Source organism: Vitis vinifera, chromosome 8 (genome assembly GCF_030704535.1).
Source record: "Vitis vinifera cultivar Pinot Noir 40024 chromosome 8, ASM3070453v1".
Lineage (NCBI taxonomy): Eukaryota > Viridiplantae > Streptophyta > Magnoliopsida > Vitales > Vitaceae > Vitis > Vitis vinifera.
In genome coordinates this window covers 18,101,878-18,125,755 of record NC_081812.1, presented here as the reverse complement: position 1 = coordinate 18,125,755, position 23,878 = coordinate 18,101,878, and the positions used below count along the sequence as shown (strand labels likewise).

The 23,878-nt window shown below is 35.8% G+C and overlaps 2 protein-coding genes across 5 annotated transcripts; both read left to right on the top strand.

The window, feature by feature from the left end:
* Nucleotides 1-379: 379 nt before the first annotated feature.
* On the top strand, nucleotides 380-20,272 carry LOC100242537 (mRNA-decapping enzyme-like protein). 4 transcript variants are annotated; one of them, XR_002030627.2, is made up of 9 exons: nucleotides 390-700; nucleotides 1,093-1,133; nucleotides 1,235-1,284; nucleotides 4,699-4,843; nucleotides 5,456-5,512; nucleotides 16,731-16,854; nucleotides 17,537-18,016; nucleotides 19,600-19,716; nucleotides 19,789-20,272. XR_002030627.2 is itself a non-coding variant. In XM_002281741.5 (8 exons), the coding sequence occupies exons 1-8, from the start codon at nucleotides 542-544 to the stop codon at nucleotides 19,654-19,656; spliced, it is 1,113 nt and encodes a 370-aa protein (XP_002281777.1). In that variant the 5' UTR covers nucleotides 380-541; the 3' UTR covers nucleotides 19,657-20,272. The 4 variants fall into 4 exon arrangements, 2 of the variants coding, with proteins under 2 accessions (XP_002281777.1, XP_019077136.1); XR_009466441.1 differs by having other exon boundaries at nucleotides 393-700; nucleotides 4,723-4,843; XM_002281741.5 differs by having other exon boundaries at nucleotides 380-700; nucleotides 19,600-20,272.
* A 112-nt stretch (nucleotides 20,273-20,384) lies between these two features.
* Nucleotides 20,385-23,600, top strand: LOC100247739 (small RNA-binding protein 11, chloroplastic). Its single transcript, XM_002276027.5, has 4 exons — nucleotides 20,385-20,938; nucleotides 22,702-22,770; nucleotides 22,866-22,972; nucleotides 23,053-23,600. Exons 1-4 carry the CDS (start codon nucleotides 20,821-20,823, stop codon nucleotides 23,158-23,160), a joined length of 402 nt encoding a protein of 133 aa, XP_002276063.2. The 5' UTR covers nucleotides 20,385-20,820; the 3' UTR covers nucleotides 23,161-23,600.
* Nucleotides 23,601-23,878: the final 278 nt, after the last annotated feature.

Here is a 23,878-nt window from a genome sequence, read left to right as displayed (position 1 = left end):
AGAACGAGTCTTACAATCGAATAAAATGCATGTAAGATCCACATACATCTCAAAGAATTTATGGGAACATATATGATACATTTATTTCATAAGGTTTTTCTATTTATTTGAAAAATAAATATATGTATTTTTATTTTTTCTAAAATATTGAAATTTGTGTCTTTCAAAAAATATTTAATGTTTTAGTTATAACTTGGTGGATTTTGATCAAATAAAAGGAAGCAAAGTGTTTTTTTTTTTTTTTTTGGAATGATATAATTTTGTGTTATAAATTTTGTGTTTTTTTTTTTGGTAAGAAATAAATAAAAAATTTATAAAAATAGGTTGGGAAAAAAAATAAAGAACTACAAGGCTAATTTGGTAACTGACACGGTACTAGAAGTAGAAACAACGTTATTAGAGCAGTGTTTCCAATACTCAGCGACGCACACTGTTTCTCTCTCCTGAAGTTTCACCGACCTCAAGATTTGCCCGGAAAATTGAAGAAAATTCTGAAGGAAAAATCTGTGCTAGGGTTTAGGGTTTCGGAGTCAGAGTGGAGATGTCTCAGACGGGGAAACTGATGCCGAATCTCGATCAACATAGTACCAAGCTCCTCAATCTCACCGTTCTTCAGAGAATGGATCCTTTCATCGAAGAGATTCTGATAACGGCGGCGCATGTTACCTTTTACGAATTCAATATTGAGCTCAATCAATGGGTTTGTTTTTCATTTTCTTGGTGTTCCTTTAGGTTGATGAGGAATTGTGAAAAAATATGACGAAAATTTCCTGGTTTTGAATCTTTGATTATTCCTTTTATAAACTTCCATGGAATCAAAAAGCTCCATCTAGTCGAGTCTTATTCAACTGCTAAGTTTTTCTTCTAATTTATGGAAATCAAATTCACATTGAAATTGAATTCGATTTTATTTTCTCTTGCTTCGCTTACTTTTGTAAGCAATTAAATGAAAGATTTGTAAGCTATTAAATGAGTCCTCCTTTCATTTTGCCTTTTTATCATTGAATTTCTTGAATCTTTGCTTGTTTTGTGAATTTTTATTAATATTTGTTAGAATTATTTATTTACTTAGGTTTTTGCTTGTGGTTGTAGAGTCGCAAAGACGTTGAAGGATCTCTCTTTGTCGTGAAGAGGTAGTAGTTTTTCCTGGGTTGATATTTATTTTCCAACATATTAATGGGTATTTAGTACATAAGGAATTGAGTCACCCTCTGTTGATGTTATGTTATTACAGGAACTCACAACCCCGGTTCCAGTTCATTGTAATGAACAGAAGAAACACAGGTTTGGATTTGTTCTTTCATTATTTTGTTAAAGAAGATGTCTGGCTATCTCTACCCTTGCTATATAATCTCTTTCATTATTCTCAGGCGCTTGTGATAAACCACTAATAGAATATAACCAGAATGTCAAATCAATGTTGTCCTGTTGTCTGATTAATGTAGAGCGATGGTGAGCCTGCACTAGTTACTAGACTGATTGTTTTGCCACTATATTAATCCTTTTGCTACATATAACAGTTGTTAGAATGATTTTCTTGAGAGTACTCAATTCTTGAAGTTTTATTATTAATTCTTTATCAGGTTAGTGTTGGCAGCTCAATGAACATTGTTAGCGCATTTCCTACCTGTTTGAGCTTTTGGGACAACTGATAGTTTAATAATTCTATTATTATTATTATTTTTTAATTGAATGGTTGCTAGCTTACCTTTTTGTCACATATCACCCTCAATTTTGGATACCTACGATTTTGTATTCTCCAAACTCTCATTTAGCTCTGGAGTATTTCAGAACTTTAGAGTGCTTGGAGGAGTTTTCTAGATGCTTTTGCAGATTTTAAGGTATTTATAAGCACCATTGAGGTGCTTGAAGTGACTTAGAGATCTTGGAAGTAACTTGGAGGTGCTTGACAGCTTGATGAGTTTATTCAAACCCCACATCTGAAGTGTATAAGAAGGGTACCTTCTGCAGCTGCTTATAATAGGGGACCCTGTAACCTATTATAAGCACTGGTAAGGAGTTGAGGCCATGCTGAAGTCAATCCAAATTCAGCCATGAGGTACATAAAGGATGTGGCCTACTCAGTTTGTGACAATTGTTGAGAGAGAAACTTGTATGCCTATAAACACATTTTTGAAGTTGATTTTTGAAAAAAATATTGAAGTGAAGCCTTTTGTGAACTTTGGAGAAACTTTCTCTAACGATTTCTTCTATAGCTAAAAATTTCAGAGAACACATGGAGAACAACTTGGAAATTGTTACAAAAATGTTTTCCACAAGTCTCTTCTCCCCTACCCTCCTTCTCCATTTCCCTTCTTCTCTCTCCACAAATGGTTCTTTGGATAATGATTAAAAAAATCCTTTAATGATTCCTTTAAAATTACCAACATTTTTTATAGGCAAATAATAAGATTGTCGAAATAAACGCCAAATAAATAACTAGTTAAAGTACATGGGATTAATACAACGTGCACATCCAAAAGAGAGAGGACATAAAAGAATACCAAACAACAACACAAATACTTGGCCATAAATTGGTTAAACTCAATTGAGTTGATTAATCATCCGAGTTGCCAAAATGTTGCCAAAAAATTCCCAAGTTAAACTAAGAAATCAATTTTTTTCCTTTCAAATCAAAACAAAAGTACACCAAACAACAACCACAATTGAGAAATCTTTGAAAAATAAAAGGTGGTCATTCAAAAGGAAAAATTTTGAATGACCTATGATTTAAGACTTGTGATGAAGATGAACTCTCGATGAAGTCTTTGAAAAGTTTTTCAATCCAACCCCTGATTGTCTTGGAGGTGTATAAGAAGAGGAGGTTGAAAGCATTTCATTGCTAACTTCACAACGGATGGACTGCATTATCTTCATGTCGGTGGTGCCACTATGGTGATGGGTGAGAAATGTAAGATACCTCGTCCTCCATTGACAGCGATCCTGCATGCTGGTCTATCATCTCTCTTTGCTTTGTCTCCATAGTGTCACTCATGTGGGTGTGTATTGTACTGGAAGCTCTATGCTTTGCCAAATTGGGTTGCTCCTCTCTCTTTGTGGTATGAGTTGGTGGTGTTTGGGAATTAGGGATTCTAAGACAAGGAGGTAATTATTATTTTAAATGCTAAGATGTGTGGTATAAATAGCATTTAGAGTTAATGTATTATTTTATTGTTTTAAAATACTAATGGGTGGTATAAATTACAACTTTTCATTTTTCCTACTTTGAGTTTTGTAAATAAACAGTTGGGTTTGTTCAATTTTAGTTTTAGAAATTCTTTGAAGAATTCCAATTTCCATAATATTTTATTTTATTAGTTTTTTAAGCTTATTTCATCGTGTTCTTTTTTTTATATAAAAAAAAATTCTAATATTTTTATAGTTTTTTTTAAGTTTTAACTATTTTATTTTGGATTTCATCTGCTACCAAGCTAAGACGTCGAGACTGATATGCCTTAAGACCCTCCGAGTCAATGGTTGCAACCATGACTTTGAACCATCATAGAACCTAACTCTTCTTCATGCCTTGCTTGTTCCCCTCCTATTCTCAATATGAAATTTGAAAGCTGATTGACTATTAAGGGTTCCTCTCCTCAGCCATACAATGGCTCTACCATTTGGCTAATTAAGATGTAGTGTTGGCAGTTTTTCCAAATTTATTCTATTTTTATTTTGTTCTTAATTGTGAATCTTTTGTGGGTGGATGTTGAACAGGATAAATTTACCTTGGTTGATTGGCTATAAATTTGTTACAATCTAATTCTAGATGAAATGACATGAGACCATGGTTCATTGACTATTGGGGCCTTGGGGCTATGCCATAAGCTATTTAAATTGGTCAGGATAGATTGGGTTCGTCCTAGAAGTATGAGAGATATGATGACCATTTCATTTAGGGTTCGGGGAGTACTATTAGAGGCAATGTTCTATGGCAAATCACTAGTCTTATGCTAATTTTGATACTGTGGTGGGAAAGAAATGTAAGGACTCTTCAGAGATGATATAGGACCTAATTTATTTCTATTCTTCTTTTTGGGCCTCTACTACTATGGCTTTCAAGGGCACTCCTCACAATGTTATCCAACTTGATTATAATTTGGTACCTAGATCAAGATGGTTAAATAGCAAAGAGAGGAGCAATGCTTTGAGTCCTTATTGTATTAACTTGTAAGGAGTATTGAGTCTCTTTTCCTTTTATAGTCTCATGTGGCACTCAACCAATGTATAGTTCTCCTTAGTATATTGAAGAAGGTTTCTCCACCTCTTCTTTTGGTGGGATTTTGTAAATTGGGGAGGGATTCCTCATTCTTCACTTATACTTTGAAATCCATATCAATTAATTTGTTTATTTCTTATATATATATATATATATATATATATATATATATATATATATATGTATGTATGTATTGAGACTTTTAATTCTTTTTCATATCTTTTTTAATGCGCAAATGAGAAGCATGATTGTTAAGAAACCTTACCAATTTAAGTAGTGACTCTTCTAACTATTAAATTTAAAATTCAGAACATACAACTCATCTTGTCATGTGTCTAGTCGTGTCACATGTTTGTGTTTTAGAATGTTCACTACTATTTAGATGCGCTACTTGTTGGGTATTTGCATTTGTATCCATCTATGCATTTGTAGTAATGGGTCTTGACATGTCCTTTTTTTCTTTTTCTTTTTCCCATGGAAAGATAATCTAGTGGAGAATCTCTTAGGGGATTTTGAGTATGATGTTCAGGTTCCATATTTACTGTACCGAAATGCTGCCCAGGAAGTCAATGGTATTTGGTTTTACAATTCACGTGAATGTGAGGAAGTTGCAAATCTCTTTAGTAGGTATTATTTCTTTCACATCTCTCTCATTTATGTCAATAATGAATTACATGTTTCTATGTTAGATTTTATCTATGTGGTGCTTGCTTAATTTATATATGGATCAGATTTAGGTTGTTGAAAGATCTTATGGCAAATTTTCTTGTAAAACGACCCTTTTGTCATTACAGAAGATTCCCCACCACGTTTTCTTTTTTTCTCTGTATAGTGCTTAAAGTTGTCTTAGTTTTGCTGCCTATGGTGCTGAGAAGATATCAAATGACTATGGGGATCAGTCATGCTTCACTTGTGGGCCTTTTGTTTGGTGGCTCAGGTTCTTCTGGACCTGATTATCATGAGAATACCAATGCTGCCACAATCACCCTTCTATCCATTAGAGGAAATTGTTTAAAACAAGATAAACCAATAAAACAACCCTTTTCGATCTTTCTTTTACATGGGACCTTTTTTTGTATGAGTGATGTTTCATTGATTCTCTTTACCTTTAATATTATGTCTTCCTTCTGTTGGATATGAAAGAACTTGCATATTTATCTTTACTTCTTTAGAGGTTGCTGACGTACACAACTATTGGGTGATTTAAATCATTATGCTGTTTATCCTTTCTTTGTTCAGGATACTTAATGCATACTCAAAGGTTCCTCCAAAGCCCAAATTATCTTCAAGCAAAAGGTAATGGTTAATTTCTTAAGGTAATGAAACCATAATTTCCCAGTGGGTTGACCTTTATAGCTTCACTCTTATTTGATAATTTGTGTTACTCATTGCTTTTTGGAGTTAATTCTTTAAAGGTAATGTGTAATTGCTTGAAGTAATAAAACCAGAATTGTTTAATTGGATTAAGTTTTAAAGTTTTAATCTTATTAGATTCTCTGTTGTCATGGCCTTTCAGATTACATTTTTTCACAAATATTGTAATATATCATTATCTTCAAGTCACACAGCTCTTTGTCCCTTGATCCTGTGTGAAATATGGGAGAAAGTTTGTACTGCAACACATTGTAGTGGATTGAGTTTCATGAGTATATTTATTAAGGTGTGGGAAGGTAGTTTATGGGGATGAATGGTAGTTAACAAATTAGGGGAAGGGAAGAGTGGTTAGAATTCTAATAGTGATAGGGAAGAAACTGCTGTTCAATAAAGCTGTTTTAGGGAAACGGTTATGAAGACTTGGTGTGGAATGATAGTTTATGGGGATGGCAGGTTGTTAATAAATAAGGTGAAGGGAAGGGTGGTTGGAATTCTAATATCAACATGGAAGAAATTGATTTGAGAACCACTTTGGTTGGAAGAGGTGGAGATCCACTATTGTGATGATCTTCTGAAGCAGTTTTCCTTGGGAAGTTTGGTTAAAGGGGAAGGATTTGAAATGCTATTATTTAGATGAAGTATATGACATCAGTTATTAGAGAGCTAATTCAATGGAATTAGAGAATTAAGCATTCTAAGAAAATACTTTTAACATTATGAAGGGCTTGTTTAGGAAGTAGTAGCATGCATGGGATAGCTTATTTTGAATAGTTGATTCCATAACTCATTTCTGAAAGAACCTCTAATTTTTTTTTTCCAAGAGAGGGGGTGAGGCGGGGTGGTAGTTTCAGATGACATGGTTTTCGTTTATGAAACTATGGAGACGGTAAAATACAAAATAAAATTAAGGAGGTGATAGAGTAGAAGCAAGAGGGAGAGAAAAATTGGATAATTAGGAAATTTTGATGAAAAGGGAGAAAAAACAGGTAAGAAAAGAATTAGCAATTAGATGAGAAAGAACAAAAGATAGATGAGGAAAACAAAAACAAAAATTACATGAGAAATATGGAGAAGTAGGGAGTGAAAGAAAAGTTACAATTTTTCAAAATAATTTTAAATAACAATAGTAGTAATTGCTTGTTCTTTGATGTATTGAGCACTATTTATAAGCAATTCAAGAATTCTAAATAAAATAACATATTAATTTTATTTTATTTGATAGGTAAAACAAAGGAGTATGTATTAAAAGGAAAATGCCCAAACAGTGTCCCAAAGTATACAGGAAGTGTACACTAGCCGCCAAAAGGCTTAGCCAAGTAGGGGAGGGAGAGAACAAAAAACCATCACTTGCCCTCAATTAGAACCTAGGCAATCAATGAAACTAGTAAGAGAACGAGTAATAAAACCTTAATAATACTCCTAATGTTAATAAAACTCTTGGGGAATCCTCCTAATCTTTTCCTATAATACACTTGAAATTGGTGATTTTCATCTTCATCGATAATACCCGATGGAAAAGAACTCAACTCCGATGAGTTATGGGTGCAGTATTGCTCAAGAAGATTAGGATCAAGTTGGCGAAACTTGTCTGAAATCTATATTGCATCAGAAACTAAACAACTGACAACCACTATGGAGGAACTCTTAACCTTATCATCAAACACATCCCCTATTTGCTTCCACACAAATTGGACTAACATTCATATTGTGTGTCAAATCAGTAAATATTTAGGTCCAAGTTTGTGAATGATATGAAAAAATTCATTGACTTGAGAAAATAGCTTTCTTGGAGAAATGTTTTGGGTATTACTCAGGGCAAATATGGATCATGATGCAATCTTTCTCACTCAATTCCCAATTTCTAAATGCATATCAATAACAACTAACAAGTTTATAATTTTCATTATCTAATGCAATTCTTTGTCGTATGTGGCATGGGATCATGGGATGTAGTGTTAGCTGCTAACAAACTCTTGAGAGATAATGTTAACCACTAAGCAAACGATTAAGGGGTCTTGTCCTTTTTCTTAAAATCTTTTTGTGTTGAAATATGAAGGTTCTGCATTTTAAGAGTTTGAGTAGATGTTTTAGGTGCCTGAGATGAGGAACCTCTTGATTAGGTTGATGGCCTAGGTTGTGCCTTGCTATCCTTTTTAGCGGGTTCAGCAGGTTTTAACAAGATAGACTTACCTTGATATTTCAACTAGTAAGTATTTTTCCTGCCATAATGGATGACATCAAGCACATATATAACCAAGGACGACCTAAGAGAATATGAGCAACACTAGGAAGAACACGACACCAAGTTCTATTTGAATAGTCTCCCATTTTAATGTGAAGTAAATACTTGGTTAGACACAAGCAATAAACTGTTATCTACCTAAAGCTACCTTATATGGTCATGGATATGGTTTAGATTGCAGTTTTGTCCCATCAACAGCAGACTTAGAAATCATATTAATAGAGCTACCACTATTAATAATGAGTCTGCAAATTTTATCCTCACATTCAATATAAATGTGAAAAATGCAAGTGCATTCCACTCATTGCCATCCTTAGAAGCAAACAGAATACACCACAGAAAATTAATATGGTGTCATTGGTAGCCCACTCTTTTTCTTTTCCTAAATCAGGTGGGGGTTATGAACTTAAAAATTGTTCACTATTCTCACCTTCTTGTGAATCCTCAAGCTCTTGCTCTAAGCTTGGGGTGCCATGTGGACACCATGAAGCTATATGACCCCTTCCATGATAATGGTGTTATTCTACGCTAGAACTACTAGACTGAGGATTACTTAATATAGACTCTCTTCCCCTCTCATTGGTTGCTTCTTGGCCAATGTTATTGCTTCCACATGGAGCAACATGGCAGGTTTTACAATATTACCAGTCCTCATGTTGTTTCCTACTTATGATGAGATGATCCTTGGACTGATAAGACTCCTTGACTTGAGAAGGCATGCATCCTGGATGAGGAATTTTAAGATACTTTCCAATTTCTAAACCCTTGTGATAGGCTTCTCTAGTATCAAGGCAATGAAAGCTTACAACCTCTTATAATTTTGGTTTCAACCCATGAAGGATTTTTTGCCATAGTTACCTGGACTTCCTCCCTCACTTCACATCTCAGTTGAAGCTCCTTAATATGAGCTAAGTAGTTTGTCACTTGGATGATGATTGCTTAAGATTAATCCACTGATCTAACTGCTTCTAATGGTATGCAGGGAGATACTTTTCTTTCAAATAGTTGTTTTATTTCAACCCAAATGATGATTGTTTCCCTTTCCTGCAGACTCTAGATTAGACTGGATATTTTGCATATATTGCTTGGTAAAACCAATGAGCTTCATTGTGGCAAAGGGGGGCTAGGCATCTGAAGTGTCATACTATCCAAAATAATCCTCAAGTCAGCTAACCAATCAAGGAAAGCATAAGGGTCTAACCTTTGATAACCAGGGCAATCTACTTAAACCTTCTTTATCACCTAAATCATCATGTGAATGTCTAGACAAATGTCTAAGAGGTGCATGCCTAATAGGTTGGTAAAAGTTTCCATGAACCAATGGTGGTGTTGCCCACAGAAATCCTTCCTTTGTTATCCCATGAATGAGCCACTCTCACCCATGGCCCCTAGTCCATCATTAGGATTCTCATCGAATGTCACATTTTGGACTGATCTAACCACCTCTAATGATATGCAGGGAGATATTTTTCTTTCAAATATTTGTTTTATTTCAACCCAAATGATAATTGGTCCCTTACCTGCACCCTCTAGATTAGACTGGATATTTTGCTAATATTACTTTGCAAAACCAACTAGCTTCATTGTGGCAAAGGGGGGCTGGGTATCTGAAGTGTCATAATATTCAAAATAATCCTCAAGTCAGCTAACCAATCAAGAAAAGCATAAGGGTCTAACCATTGATAACTAGGGCAATCTACTTAAACCTTCTTTATCACCTAAATCATCATGTGAATGTCTGGACAACTGTCTACGGTGCATGCCTAATAGGTTGGTAAAAGTTTCCATGATCCAATGGTGTTGTTGCCTACAGAAATCCTTCCTTTGTTCTCCCATGAATGAGTCAGTCTGACCCGTGGCCCCTAGTCCATCATTAGGATTCTCATTGAATGTGACATTCTGGACTTTTGGACTTTACTTCCCTTTATAGGTCTTCTAAGGTTCTTATATTGTACATCAATATGTGTGGATAAGAGACCTTAGCAAGACCTTAGGTATAGGATTTTGAGTATTAGTAGGCATTCTAACATGAGACTCTCCCCTATTTTATCCTAGGGTGGAGGAAAAAGCTGATTCAAATAGATGCCTTTAGTTGGCCGTAGCCTAAATTGATGTACAATTAAGAGAATTGTCTAGCTATCTTGGAATGTAGTTTGGTAAATTTAGAACAAAATTCTTTTCAAGTTTACTGCAGAGTTGGTTTATAGAATGCTGCCATGGATTTTGTGATTCACTAGAGTTCATAGAGGAAGAAAATATTGAAAATTATGAGATTTATGGATGAGTTTTTTTTTTTTTTTTTAAACCTATAAAATAAAAGTTTTATTTTTTTATTTTAATTTTAAGGAATATATTGATATACTTCTCAAATCATAATAAACAAACTAATCAAAATTATTAAGATTTGATGTGGAAATAACAAATTTAATGAAGGATCTCTCTCTCTCTCTCTCTCTCTCTCTCTTTTGTGTGTCTCTGTGTGTAGGAATTGAAGGAAAGAAAAAAAAAATTAAAGAAGTTAAATAAAAGAATATGGGCTTGAGGGTAGCTTCATTAGTTGAAAAATTGAAATCTGAAGGTGGACACAATTCCCAAATGATAAGATATTTAACCAAGTGGAATGGTCCTTTTTGTTTTCAGTCATGAGGAAGATGGGGTTTGTGTAGTGCCAGCGAAAGCTTTGATGCCAACAATGTTAGTTCAAGAACACAAAGATAAAACAATCACACATACGGTACACGAGGTTTTAACGTGGTTCGGCCAACCATGCCTACGTCCACGGATGAGAGAGAATAATTCCACTATACAATAGAGAATATTACAGAGGATAGAACCAGATACAACTATTGGGTTCCCGAAACATCCCATGTTTCCCCACTCCTTGTATCCATACCTTACTACGAGCCATCTCGCTCCACCAGGTACCTCCCGTTCTTCCTCACATCTCTATCCACCTCGTATAGTCTCTATAGGCCCATCTCCATCTCATAACTTTTTCCCCTCATGACCTAGAATATTTATAGAGATATTTCCAACAACCTTCCTTATTCTATAAGGAAGTCTAATATTACAATAATATATCAACCTGGAAATATTCTATACAATATTCTTTACAAAAAGGAATATTTACTAATTAGGAATTTGGGACAATTCCCAACAATCTCCGCCTTGGACCAAATTACATGAAGTTAATCTTCAATCTCTCCATGACACAAACCTTTTTGTATCATATCACCACGAAAGAGCAATTGACTCCACCTTCAGTGAAAATTCCTTTTGTTTTCATCTTGTGTGCTTTGTGATCTTTTACTCTTCCAGAAATCTTCAACCCAAGCTCTGATACCAATTGTAGTGCCAGCGAAAGCTTTGATGCCAACAATGTTAGTTCAAGAACACAAAGATAAAACAATCACACATACGGTACACGAGGTTTTAACGTGGTTCGGCCAACCATGCCTACGTCCACGGATGAGAGAGAATAATTCCACTATACAATAGAGAATATTACAGAGGATAGAACCAGATACAACTATTGGGTTCCCGAAACATCCCATGTTTCCCCACTCCTTGTATCCATACCTTACTACGAGCCCTCTCGCTCCACCAGGTACCTCCCGTTCTTCCTCACATCTCTATCCACCTCGTATAGTCTCTATAGGCCCATCTCCATCTCATAACTTTTTCCCCTCATGACCTAGAATATTTATAGAGATATTTCCAACAACCTTCCTTATTCTATAAGGAAGTCTAATATTACAATAATATATCAACCTGGAAATATTCTATACAATATTCTTTACAAAAAGGAATATTTACTAATTAGGAATTTGGGACAATTCCCAACAGTTTGGGGAAAAATGGATTAGATGGATGAAGTGGTGTATCTCCACTGTTAGCTTCTCCGTTTTGGTGAATGGGTCTTCCTCAGGTTTTTTTCAAAGCTCTAGAGGTCTAAGGCAAGGGGATCCTCTCTCTCCGTATCTTTTTGTGTTGGTGATGGAAGCTTTTAGTAGTCTCCTAAGGAAGGCAGTAGCTGGGGGCTTTGTGTCTGCTTGTAAGGCAAGAAGTAGGGGTGGTGAGGGAGTTAATGTGTCACACCTTTTGTTTGCTGATGACACTTTGGTTTTCTGTGGTGCTACCAAGGTGCAATTGCTGCATTTAAATTGGATTTTAATGTGGTTTGAAGCCATGTCGGGCTTGAGAATTAATCTTGACAAAAGTGAGATTATTCCGGTGGGTTGTGTGAATAATGTGGAGGAGTTGGCTGCAGCTATTGGTTGTAAGGTTGGAAGTCTCCCAACCTCTTATCTGGGCTTGCCTTTAGGTGCGCAGTATAGGTCGCGGGCTGTTTGGGACGGTGTGGAGGAGAGAATGAGGAAAAAATTGGCTAGATGGAAGAGCCAATACATATCCAAAGGAGGCAGGATTACTTTGATCCGGAGTACTCTAGCTAATATGCCCATTTACTTTATGTCCATGCTCTCTATGCCTAGAAAAGTCAGACTGAGGTTAGAGCGGATTCAGAGGGAGTTCTTATGGGGAGGTGGGGCCCTTGAGAGGAAGATCCATCTTGTTAAGTGGGAGCTGGTTTGCCTTGAGAAGGATAATGGGGGGTTGGGGGTCAAGAGTCTTTTTATCCTCAATAAGGCTCTTTTATGCAAATGGAGTTGGAGATTTGCTATGGAAAGAGAGGCTTTTTGGAACCAAGTGATTAGGGGAAAATATGGGGAGGAGCAAGGGGGATGGAGTTCAAAGGAAGCAAGGGGGGAGACGCATGGTGTGGGTTTGTGGAAAACTCTTAGAAAAGAATGGGAAGTTGTGAAAAGTAGGCTTGTTTTCGTTGTGGGGAATGGGAAAAGGATAAAATTCTAGAAAGACATTTGGTGTGGGGATGAACCCCTTTGTGTTTCTTTTCCTTCTCTATTTGCATTGGCTGTTTCCAAGGATGCTTGGGTTAAGGATGTTTGGAGGTGCAATGAGGGTGGGGGAAGTTGGAGCCCGTTGTTTTCTAGACCGTTTAATGATTGGGAGTTGGAAGAGGTGTGCAGTTTTTTTGTGGCCTTAAATAGGAAGCAAATTCAGCAAGGGGTGGATGATAGGGTGATTTGGAGAGAGACTAAATGTGGGATGTTTTCGGTTAAGTCTCTCTACAAATCATTAGTATCAGGACATCCAATCTCCTTTCCATCGTCGGCTATTTGGAAAGTTACGGTGCAGCCTAAAGTGAGTTTTTTTGGGTGGGTAGCAACATGGGGAAAGGCTCTCACATTGGATCAACTTCAAAGGAGAGGTTGGGCTCTAGCGAACAGATGCTATCTTTGTCAAAAACATGAAGAATCAATTGATCACATTCTTCTTCATTGTGAAAAGGTTAGAACTCTTTGGGTGCTGCTCTACTCAATGTTCGGGGTGCAGTGGGTGCTGCCTGCCACGGTTAAGGAGACGCTTTCGGGGTGGAATGGGTCTTTTGTGGGGAAGAAGAGGAAGGGTGTTTGGAAAGCAAGTCCTTTGTGCCTTTTTTGGACGGTTTGGAAGACAAGGAACAAAGTTGCTTTTGAGGAAAAGGAGTTGTCAATCCAAAGACTCAAGGCTTCTTTTGTTTATTTTCTTTGGTCGGAGACGAAGAGGTCTATAAAAGATGGTCCCTCGACCTTAGTTGATTTTGTTGGGTGGGTGGCTTCTCGTTAAGGGTGTGGATAGGGTGGCTCTTCGTTCCTTGGCAGGCTGCTAGGGAGCGTGGGGTGTTTTTCTTTCTTTTTCTTTTCTCCTTCTTGTACTTTTTGCCACTGCTTCGGTGGTTTTTAATACAATCTCTTTATTTATCAAAAAAAAAAAAAAAAAAAAAAGAAAGATATTAACCGAGATTTGATGAGAATATACTTTATCATTTGTTTAATTAGTCTTCGATTAATTTGGACTATCTCGACCAATAATTATGATTAAAATTTCTTGCATAGAAACAATCACCATCTTTTTCTTCTTCTTTTTTTCTTCTTTCTCTTTATATATATATATATATATATATATATATTTATTATAATCAAGCTCTACGTTTCCTGTTGAAGAGCACTTCCCACGATTGAAGCTTATAAGTGCAGATAGGCATATTGAATTGATCTAATTCTAAGACCAAATTGGATATAGAGAAGGCAGATGGTCATGTGAATTGGAAGTTTTTGTTTGCAATGCTCAGAAAGATGGGCTTTGGGGAGAAATGGATAAAATGGATAGAATGTTGCATTTCCATTGTGAAATTTTCTGTTTTAGTAAATGGATCTCTTTCCGGTTTTTTCCAAAGTTCGAGGGGCTTGAGACAAGGAGATCCTCTCTTCCCTTATTTGTTTGTCATAACCATAGAGGTGTTTAGTTGTCTGTTGAGGAGGGCTATTAGTGGGGGCTTCTTATCTGGTTGGAGGGTGAGGGGTAGGAGTGGTGAGGGGATTCTAATCTTGCACTTGTTATTTGTTGATGATACATTGGTGTTTTGTGAGGCGTTTTGAGACTAGATGACTTATCTAAACTGACTTCTCATGTGGTTTGAGGCTTGCTTAGGTTTGAGAATCAATCTTGAGAAAAAACGAGTTAATATCGGTGGGCAGGGTGCATAATATAGAGGACTTGGCCTTGGAATTGAGGTGTAAAGTGGATGGTCTCCCTTTTTGCTATTTGGGTATGCCTTTAGGGGCCCCCTTCAAATCAGTGGAGGTGTGGGATGACGTTGAAGAGAGATTTCAAAAAAGGCTAGCAATGTGGAAGAGACAATATATCTCAAAAGGAAGGAGACTCATTCTAATCCGAAGCACTTTATCTAGCATGCCTATCTATTTCATGTCCCTTTTTTGCATGCTAAGAAAATTGAGGTTGAGATTAGAAAAGATTCAAATGGATTTTCTTTGGGGTGGTGGAGCTCTTGTGCAGAAACTGCATCTTGTTAGGTGGAACATGGTTTGCTTGGAAAAAAAGAAAAGTGGTTTGGGTGTGAGAAATCTAGCTCTGATGAATATAAGCTCTCTTAAGTAAGTGGAATTGGCGGTTTGCCAATGAAGGAGAGGCCTTTTGGAAGTAAGTCATCAATCACAAGTATGGTGAAGAGGATGAGGGGTGGCATTCCCGTGCAGTGAATGAGAGGTATGGTGTGGGATTATGGAAAGCAATTAGGAAGGAGTGGATTTATTTGAGTGGTAGGTAGGCCTACCAAGTGGGTAATGGGTAGAGAGTGAGATTTTAGATGGACAAGTGGTGTGGAGATGAGCCACTTTGTGAGTTCTTCCTGTCCTTATTTCCCATTTCTATGTTAAGGAAGCTTGGGTGTCGGATGTTTGGAACCTTGATGGTGATGGGGGTGGTTGGACCCTTCTTTTCTCAAGGGTGTTTAATGATTGGGAGGTAGAGTTGGTGAAGCATTTTTTGCAAAAGATCTAAGCTTTTAGGGTGCATAGGGAGGTGGAAGATAGAGTGATTTTTATAGCTTCGAGGTATGACACCTTTTCGGTCAAGTATCTTTATTCTATCTTGGAGCCCGGAGATTCTCCTTTGTTCCCTAGTGGTAGTATTTGGAGGGCGAGTGTGCCTCTTAAGGTGGCATTCTTTGCTTGGGAGGCTTCTTGGGAGAAAGTCTTAACTTTGGACCAATTTCAAAGGAGAGGGCACTTTTTGACTAATAGGTGTTTTCTATGCCTCTCTGAAGTAGAGACGGTGGATCACCTTTTTCTTCATTGTGCAAAGACTTGGGTTCTTTGGAATCTTCTCTTCTCCCTTTTTGGTGTGGCTTGGATTCTTTCTTGTTCAATGAAGAAAACTCTTCTTGGGTGGCATGGGGCTTTTATGGGTAAAGTTCGTAAAAAGGCTTGGCAAATGGCCCCCTTATGTTTATTTTGGAAAGTATGGAAGGAAAGGAATATTTGAGTGTTTAGTAATGAGGAGTTTTCACTCCAAAGATTGAAAAATTCTTTTGTATGTAACCTTAGGTCTTGGGTTAGGGTGTCTATGGATTTGAGCCCTTCTTCGCTTGTAAGCTTCATTGATTGGTTAGGCTCTAAGTAAGGGCAGGTCATGTTTTTGTTTCTATCCCTCCCCCTATGGTTTGAGCCTTTTGGCTTCTTTTGTATACTCTCTGTATGCTCTGAGGACATTGCTTTTGGTGTCTCCTCTTTTCTTTATATACATCTTTTTTTATCTATCAAAAAATAAAATAAAATTCTAAGACCAAATTGATGCAAGATAGCAAAAAATGAGGAGAAACAGAGAATAGGTGAGAAAAGAAGTATGAATTAGATAAGAAAGAGAAGAAAAACAAAAATTAAATGAGAAATATAAAGAAGTAAGGAGAAAAAGAAAGGTAGTAATTTTTCTAAATAAATAATATTAACTGTTTTTTCTTTGATGTACTCAGCCCTGTTTATAAGCAATTCAAGAATCCTAAATAGAATGAACTAAGCTAATGTGAATAATTTTATGATAAAATAAAACTTAAGAATGGCAATACTAATTTGATGTGAATAGGAATATCTGTTATCCTGTACATTGAAGATTCAAAATTGGTGCTTTTAGTCTCTATCAGGAGGTACACTTGGAACCAAAGGATTTAGATTTCTATTGGATTATATTGTGTCACAAGATAATTTAGGCACTATTTGTATACATCCTGTATACTCTAGTCCTGTGTCCTATGTCTTGTGTACTCTGGTGTACCTTTTTCTATTACTAATTTATGCATATCTATCTTTACGTATCAAAAACAATTTTGTCACAAGATAACAGTTGTTTGCAGTTGTGTCCTTCATTGATCAGGTGACAGTTACTGATAGTTGTGTCCTTTAATTGATTATGTTTATTGGGAAATTTGTATTTTAATCTCAATATCTAATTCTTCCTCTCATTCATTTTGTTAAAATATAGTGAGTTTGAGGAACTTGAAGCTGTTCCAACAATGGCAGTCATGGAAGGCATGCTGGAGCCATCATCAACTGCTTCTGCCACCACAGATGCTCCTGAAGATTCTACATTTGTAAACTTCTTTGGTGTATGTACTCTACCTCAACATCATTCCATCGAGTCCTTTTAAGACATGAGAATTTTTTATACCACCTGGAGTTTTTTTCTATTTTAAGTGAAATGACCGTGGATGTTATGATAATGTTAGTTTCTCAATCATTCAGAACTTATTGATATTTCTCATTCCTATCAAAATGAATAATTAATTTTCCTTCTTAAATCTCCTATCTTAGGTCTGCAAAAAATTCTATATTTATTTAATACCCATCTCATAGGTTATTTCCAATTAATCAAATTGGCCTTTGTCTATTTTCCTCTGTATATGAAATGCATTTGCACATGTTCTGAGATCTTCAGAACTTAAGCTGTGGAGGCGATGATTCAGATGGGACCAAAAGCTTTTGTTGATTTGGAAAATTTCCTTTTATTGGAGAGTATACATGTAAAATTTACATCATTGATCATTGGACTTCCCAATGCACAACATGCATCATTCAACATGGAATGAAGTAGAGAGGGAAAAAGGAAAGAAAAAGAAAGTGGAAATCAGATTAGATTACTGAACTTTCTTTTTTTCTCTTTTCTTTCTTTATATATTTTTTATCATTTACAAATGCACACCAGCTATGATGTTCCAAAGAGTAAATCTTACAACATCATTCATTTTGGTGTCTCTGACTAGAGAAAATCCCCCACTTCTATATCTGCAGGCAGCTATGAACATCGGAAGTAACACTTCAAATGTGGCAAATTCAGGACAATCTTATCAGCCGTCTATAACTGTTCCTTCATTTTCCCACGCACCAAGTGTCGTTCCTTCCCCGGTTCCAACCTTGCAAGTACCATCCCTACCTCGGTCAGCTTCTTCCACTCCGCCATTGCCTATCCATGAAACTCCAGACCCAATCAGCAGCAGCAACCTGGCAACTAACCTCGTGAAGCCCTCTTCTTTCTTTGCACCACCTTCTTCCTCGTCCGCATTGATCATGCCACCTATGCCTTCGTCTATGCCAACTGCTGGTCTTCATCCTCCCTTGAATCTGCAACGCCCATACGGTGCTCCAATGCTTCAACCCTTTCCACCACCTGCTCCCCCAGCCTCTCTTACTCCTACTTCTTCTCCTTCTCCAAATTATGGACCGGTTATAAACAGAGACAAAGTTCGTGATGCTCTTTTATTGCTCGCTCAGGTATTTCCATTTCTTTTGTTGAAGGAAATTTCAGCTTTATTGATAATGGCTTGAACCATGTATTGCTTTCTTCTATTGATAAGTATTAATTAATGTTTTACTGGAAGAAATTTTTTTGTGTTCTTTAAAGTCAAAATGTTGCAAGGCATTGAGACAATTAATGGAAGCTTCTTGTAACCTTGAGTTTTTCGAGTAAATTTTTTTTTCTAATTTTGATTTACATGATTTTTGTGTTGGAATTGCACTTCACCTTTCTAACAGGTATTTCCATCTCTTTTGTTAAAGGAAATTTCAGCTTTATTGATAATGGCTTGAACCATGTATTGCTTTCTTCTATTGATAAGTATTAATTAATGTTTTACTGGAAGAAATTTTTTTGTGTTCTTTAAAGTCAAAATGTTGCAAGGCATTGAGACAATTAATGGAAGCTTCTTGTAACCTTGATTTTTTCGAGTAAATTTTTTTTTCTAATTTTGATTTACATGATTTTTGTGCTGGAATTGCACTTCACCTTTCTAACAGGTATTTCCATCTCTTTTGTTAAAGGAAATTTCAGCTTTTTTGATAATGGCTTGAACCATGTATTGCTTTCTTCTATTGATAAGTATTAATTAATGTTTTACTGGAAGAAATTTTTTTGTGTTCTTTAAAGTCAAAATGTTGCAAGGCATTGAGACAATTAATGGAAGCTTCTTGTAACCTTGAGTTTTTCGAGTAAATTTTTTTTTCTAATTTTGATTTACATGATTTTTGTGCTGGAATTGCACTTCACCTTTCTAACAAGTCCATCCATCATAGATGCTATGCCAATTGCTGCAGATATAAGTGTCAAATAAAACATGGGAATGGTGTCAGATTCATAGAGAGCCAAAAATATGATTTTGGCTAAGCATTATAATCAATTAACATAATGCATCATACTGTCTTCTAGGTGATTATATGCCATGTGTGAATGGATCCCATATTCCAGTAGGCCATATAAGAAATGGCTTAATTATTCTATTTTCACAACATATGGTACTTTATTAAAAGGTTAGGACTGTGATATATAAAAATTCTTTGAATATGTTTGAAAAAACTTGCTCAAAAATGCATTGTCGTTAGTATTGAGCCCAGAGCCCTAGCATATACAATATAATAGTAGAGAAAAATGTCTTAGCTTAACACAATTTCCTGGCATCTTTTCTCCCGGAAGGGTTTTTGGAAAAGTTTTTCTATTGGTGACAAATGGTAATTCATCTTCTTACCTTGATGAACAAGTTTTGGAACCAAATTTGATCTGTAGGGGTGTACAGGCAAGCAGACATGTGGATTTTCATGTCTATTCATCAGTCAATTATGGACATTGCCTACTGGATTCCAGATGCCATTTGAGCAGTATTCCAAATGTTATTAACTAGATGGAATGGTTAGATTTGAAAAAAAACGCATTTTTGTTTCATTTCTTATTCTCTCCCTATCTTGCCAGAGAGTGCTTACTTTTCTTTTGGATGTTCTGATTTCAGGGTTTAAAACAGTTTTAATATGTTGTATGTGAAATTTCTCAGTTATTGACATTTTCATTGGATTTGTTTTGTGCCTAGGACAATCAATTCATTGACTTGGTCCACCAAGCGTTGCTGAAGTTGCTTACTTCATGAGTAGTTTAAAGACTTGGTGATGCCTTCCCTCTGCAGATTTTCACGGAGTACAGAATGCAAGTAAGATTAGTTCTGCATATATCTGCGTTTTTGCTAAGTCTTTAGATTTAATGGTAGGATAATGATTTCCAGTGTAAGGGAACTGCTAAAGCATCAGTGTGTCATAAGCCCTTTATGTTTGCTGTGCTGGGGGGTTGCTGGATCACTTGGAAGAGTTGGAAGAACGGTACTCACCTGTTTGGCCCCATCTGTTTCTTCATCTTCCTATAAATCAAATGTTAGTAATTGTAGGAATAGTGTTTTCTCAATTTCCAGTTCTCTGTATGATGTCAGTTTAGGTTGTGGAATGTGGTAGTTGTGTATTCAAACCCACGTTAATTAAGTAATCAAGTTGTTGAAATAGTGATTGGACCACATTTAACACTCACAGAAGGAACTTCCTGTGAGAGATTGAAGATTTTGAAGGCGCATGATCGTTTGGAAGTGAATGCATCTGATCCTGGGAGAGGCGCCTTTGTGATAGTATCTTTCTGACTCATTTTAAGGGCTTATTTGATATTTCTATCATGCTTTAAGAGGAATTTTAATGTCATGCTACTTTGTTGTTTCTTTTTAATAGGTTCTTTCTATAAAGATTTATGATTCACAAAAAGGATGAGTAACCAAAAAAAATCTGATGTGTTATTTTAGGGTTTCGTGTAATTCTTAAATCATTTTGAGAAAGCAAAAAGACCGTTGCAATTTCTTCAATGCAATACCTCACATATATTTTTATGTAATTAAATTTTTGAATTTCAAAATTATTTATATTTTTAATAAGATCACTTCGTCTCGAATAAATTTAATCATATAGTAAAACTAATAATTTTTATTTTTTAAAACCAAAAATCTAAAGCTACATAAATAATAATAAATAAATAAATGGGAGATAAGAAGATACAAACTACTAAAATTTTATCGTATTCATATTTAATTGTTTACTCTCCCTGAAAGGAAGAGCGTGATCATGGTCCGACGGTTGGATGAGCAGCCAGCGAAGAATTAGAAGAGATGTGACACGTGTTCCCCTAGGACACTTGTTTCCCACACGATTCTTACACTCAAGAATCTCCCTTTTTAAAGTTGAAAGCCCAAGCCTAGACACTTCCCTCGCATTAAACATCCATGGCGGCGTTTGCCCGAATCGGCCGAAGAAACCTCACTAACTTATCACCGTCCTTCCTCCTTCCTCCAGCCCTTCTCATTTGTTGCAGAGGAATCGCTTCCAAGCTTTTCGTTGGAGGTGCTCTTTCTCTACTTCTTTTATTCTTGGTTTTTTTTTTTTTTTTTTTTTTTCTGTAAAATCAGTTTTGTTGTTTTGATCCATTCTTGTAGAATTTATTCTCATTCATAATCGAAGAACGCTTGTTAAAATTTCCATTTGTTCATTGATTTATTTTGTTTTGATTATTTAGCGTTTGCTTAAGAGGCAAACTTCGAAGTGTTCTGTTTTCATTATTTATTCTCATTCTTGTAAATTTTGCTACCGTTGTCGGTTTATTTTTTATTTTTCCTGATTCAAGTCTACCTTTTGTGTTTCAAGTTTGTTTGTTTGTTTTTTTTTTCTTCTTTCCACTGTGCATATATTTTTCAAAATTGCATAACATATTTGAGATTCTTTGTATGGTTATTCTTTGAGGTTCCTTAGAAACGTTGAGGGAAAGGAGAAACAGTAAGGAAAGAAAAAATATTAATGAAATTTTTTCATGTTCGTTTCATTATAGAAAATAGGAAAGAAAATAAAATAAAATTTATATTTATATTTTTAAAGCATTTAATCTTTATATAGAGGAGCCAAAAGCCACTATTTAGCTGGAGACATAGAGGAGTTGACCCTGTAACTCCTGTCTAATTATGGGGCAAGGTCCATGAATCGATTGTCTGCAAGATAAATAAAAAATACTAGAATTATTACCTTATCCCAGATAAATTGTGTGAGAATATTCATTAATTATGTCTGGTTCCTGAAACATGGCATTGGTTCAGTTCTTCTCTTGTGACAAAAAAAATTGTTCTTTTTTATCAAATAATAAATAGATTGATTGTAGGAAAAAGAGTATGCAAAAGCCATTGTAAAGAATGCTAGGTGCAGAATGGTTTGAGAGAAGCAGGAAAACTGACTGGTAGAACCATGTCAGGTCAGTTTGCTTTCCTTCTGCATCACCTCAGTCTGATTCTAGGCTTGGAAAATGACAGACAAGGTTCCATTGGTGCTTTATTGGGTTGGTACATTTGTTAATCCTGGAATCAACCCCCAAGTCATTTGAATGAAGTACTATATTTCTGAAGATATGTAACAAGATACAATTTAAGTTAATAGTGTATTCATTAATATAGATTTAGATAAAACACACACCGAGGTTTTGGACGCTTGGCTTGAAAATACCAAAACCTAGAACCATCTAGTACCAACCTGTCCTCTGACGGGTTTGTTCATTTCCATTCACATTAGCTTCAGTTAAGTTCTGGGTGTTTGTGGTTTGGGCTGGAATAAACTGACCAAACACATTGTACTCATAAGAAATGCTGATTTTAGAATGGTGCTAGATCAAAATCCAGGCAAGATGACAACCTATGTGTTAAGGACTTTATTGCCTATTAATAGATTCTGTTTACCATATTGGACTTCAGCAAGACAGGACTTATGGCACTCCCATGCATTGTTTTTTAGAAGTGAACTTCAGTCACTTACCTTTTTGGAAGAACCACCTGATGCCACTTGGGAGAGATCACCGGTTGTAACAGTCAATTGTTTACTAAGTCAGATTTCAGCCTAACAGGAGGGTGGTACTCTCTTGCATTGTTGTTTAGAAGTGAACTTTTAGTCACTTGTTGGCTTTGAAGAATCAATGTATGCCTTTGAGCAGAAATTGAATAGCTTTACCAGTCAATTATAAATGAAGTCTATCTTAACTTTTGTACATTAATACCTGAAGTGCTTTTTGCAACTTCTGTTCATATGTTCTTATGTTTAACTTTTCATGTATGCATTTTACTATGTTCCAGGGCTGTCATTTTACACCACTGAGAAGGGCTTATCAGAGCATTTTTCTCAATATGGCCAAGTTGTTGAAGGTAACTTTGGCTACTCATTCAATAACATTGAGCCAACGTATTCTAAGATAGTAAATACATGTTCAAATGGTGTTTGACATAGTTTCTTTTGCCAGCTAAAATTGTAATGGATAGAGTCTCAGACAGATCAAAAGGTTTTGGATTTGTAACCTTTGCTTCAGAAGAAGAAGCCCAGAAAGCCAGAACTGAGATGGATGGAAAGGCAAGCCCTAGTTTCCTTTCTCCTTCATATTCAACTCTTTTTAGAATAGAAATGAAGAAATAACAGGTTACTACATGCAGGAACTGAATGGACGCACTATTTTTGTGGATTATGCAAAGCCAAGAGCTGATTTCGGTGGTGGAATGCCCATAGCAAGAGGACCCCCCGAACCAACAGCTGATAGTTGATTACCTTTCATGAAGATACTGTTTGTGGATCTGATGTCCCAACATTGAATGGTGGCTGGAGAAATTGTTCTCCTTACTAGAATTATTGTTCTTGCAGGTTGTTACCCCTATTTCCTGTAGCAGGAAGTACTGCTCAATGATAGAAGTGTTGCATCTCACTTTACACCGTAAACTTGCTGTCTCAAAATCAAGATGGTGAGGCTTTTAGCTGCTGCACCAAAAGAGTTTCTTCTCATTTTTCACAAACATTATTTGGTTAGAACAGGAAAATAAAGCCATATTTATTCGTCGGTGATTACAGTGACTGGTCCTATCATTATGTGAAATTCATTTTAGCTTCATTTTGATTTAATGTTGCTCCAGTGTGTGAAATAATCTCCTCCCAGCAACTTTGTTATTTCATTGATTTTTATGGAGTGAATGACGACCTGGTTGGACTACGTGCCTATGTTTTAGTACAAAAGCCTTGAGCTTGCCTTTTGGGCTCGTGGTACCTGAAGGGCCTTTTTTGTTGTTGGTAACAAAATTTTTAATTTTTATTTTAAACTTAATTTTAATGATAGTCACCAAATTCACATTCATAAAATGTAAAGGAAAATGATGTATTTATCTTCTCTTTCCATAATTAATTTTAGATATATATAACATGGTAATGATTTTTTAAAATATTTTTAGTATTTTTAATATTTGAATGATAAAAAATGATACTTGAATGATA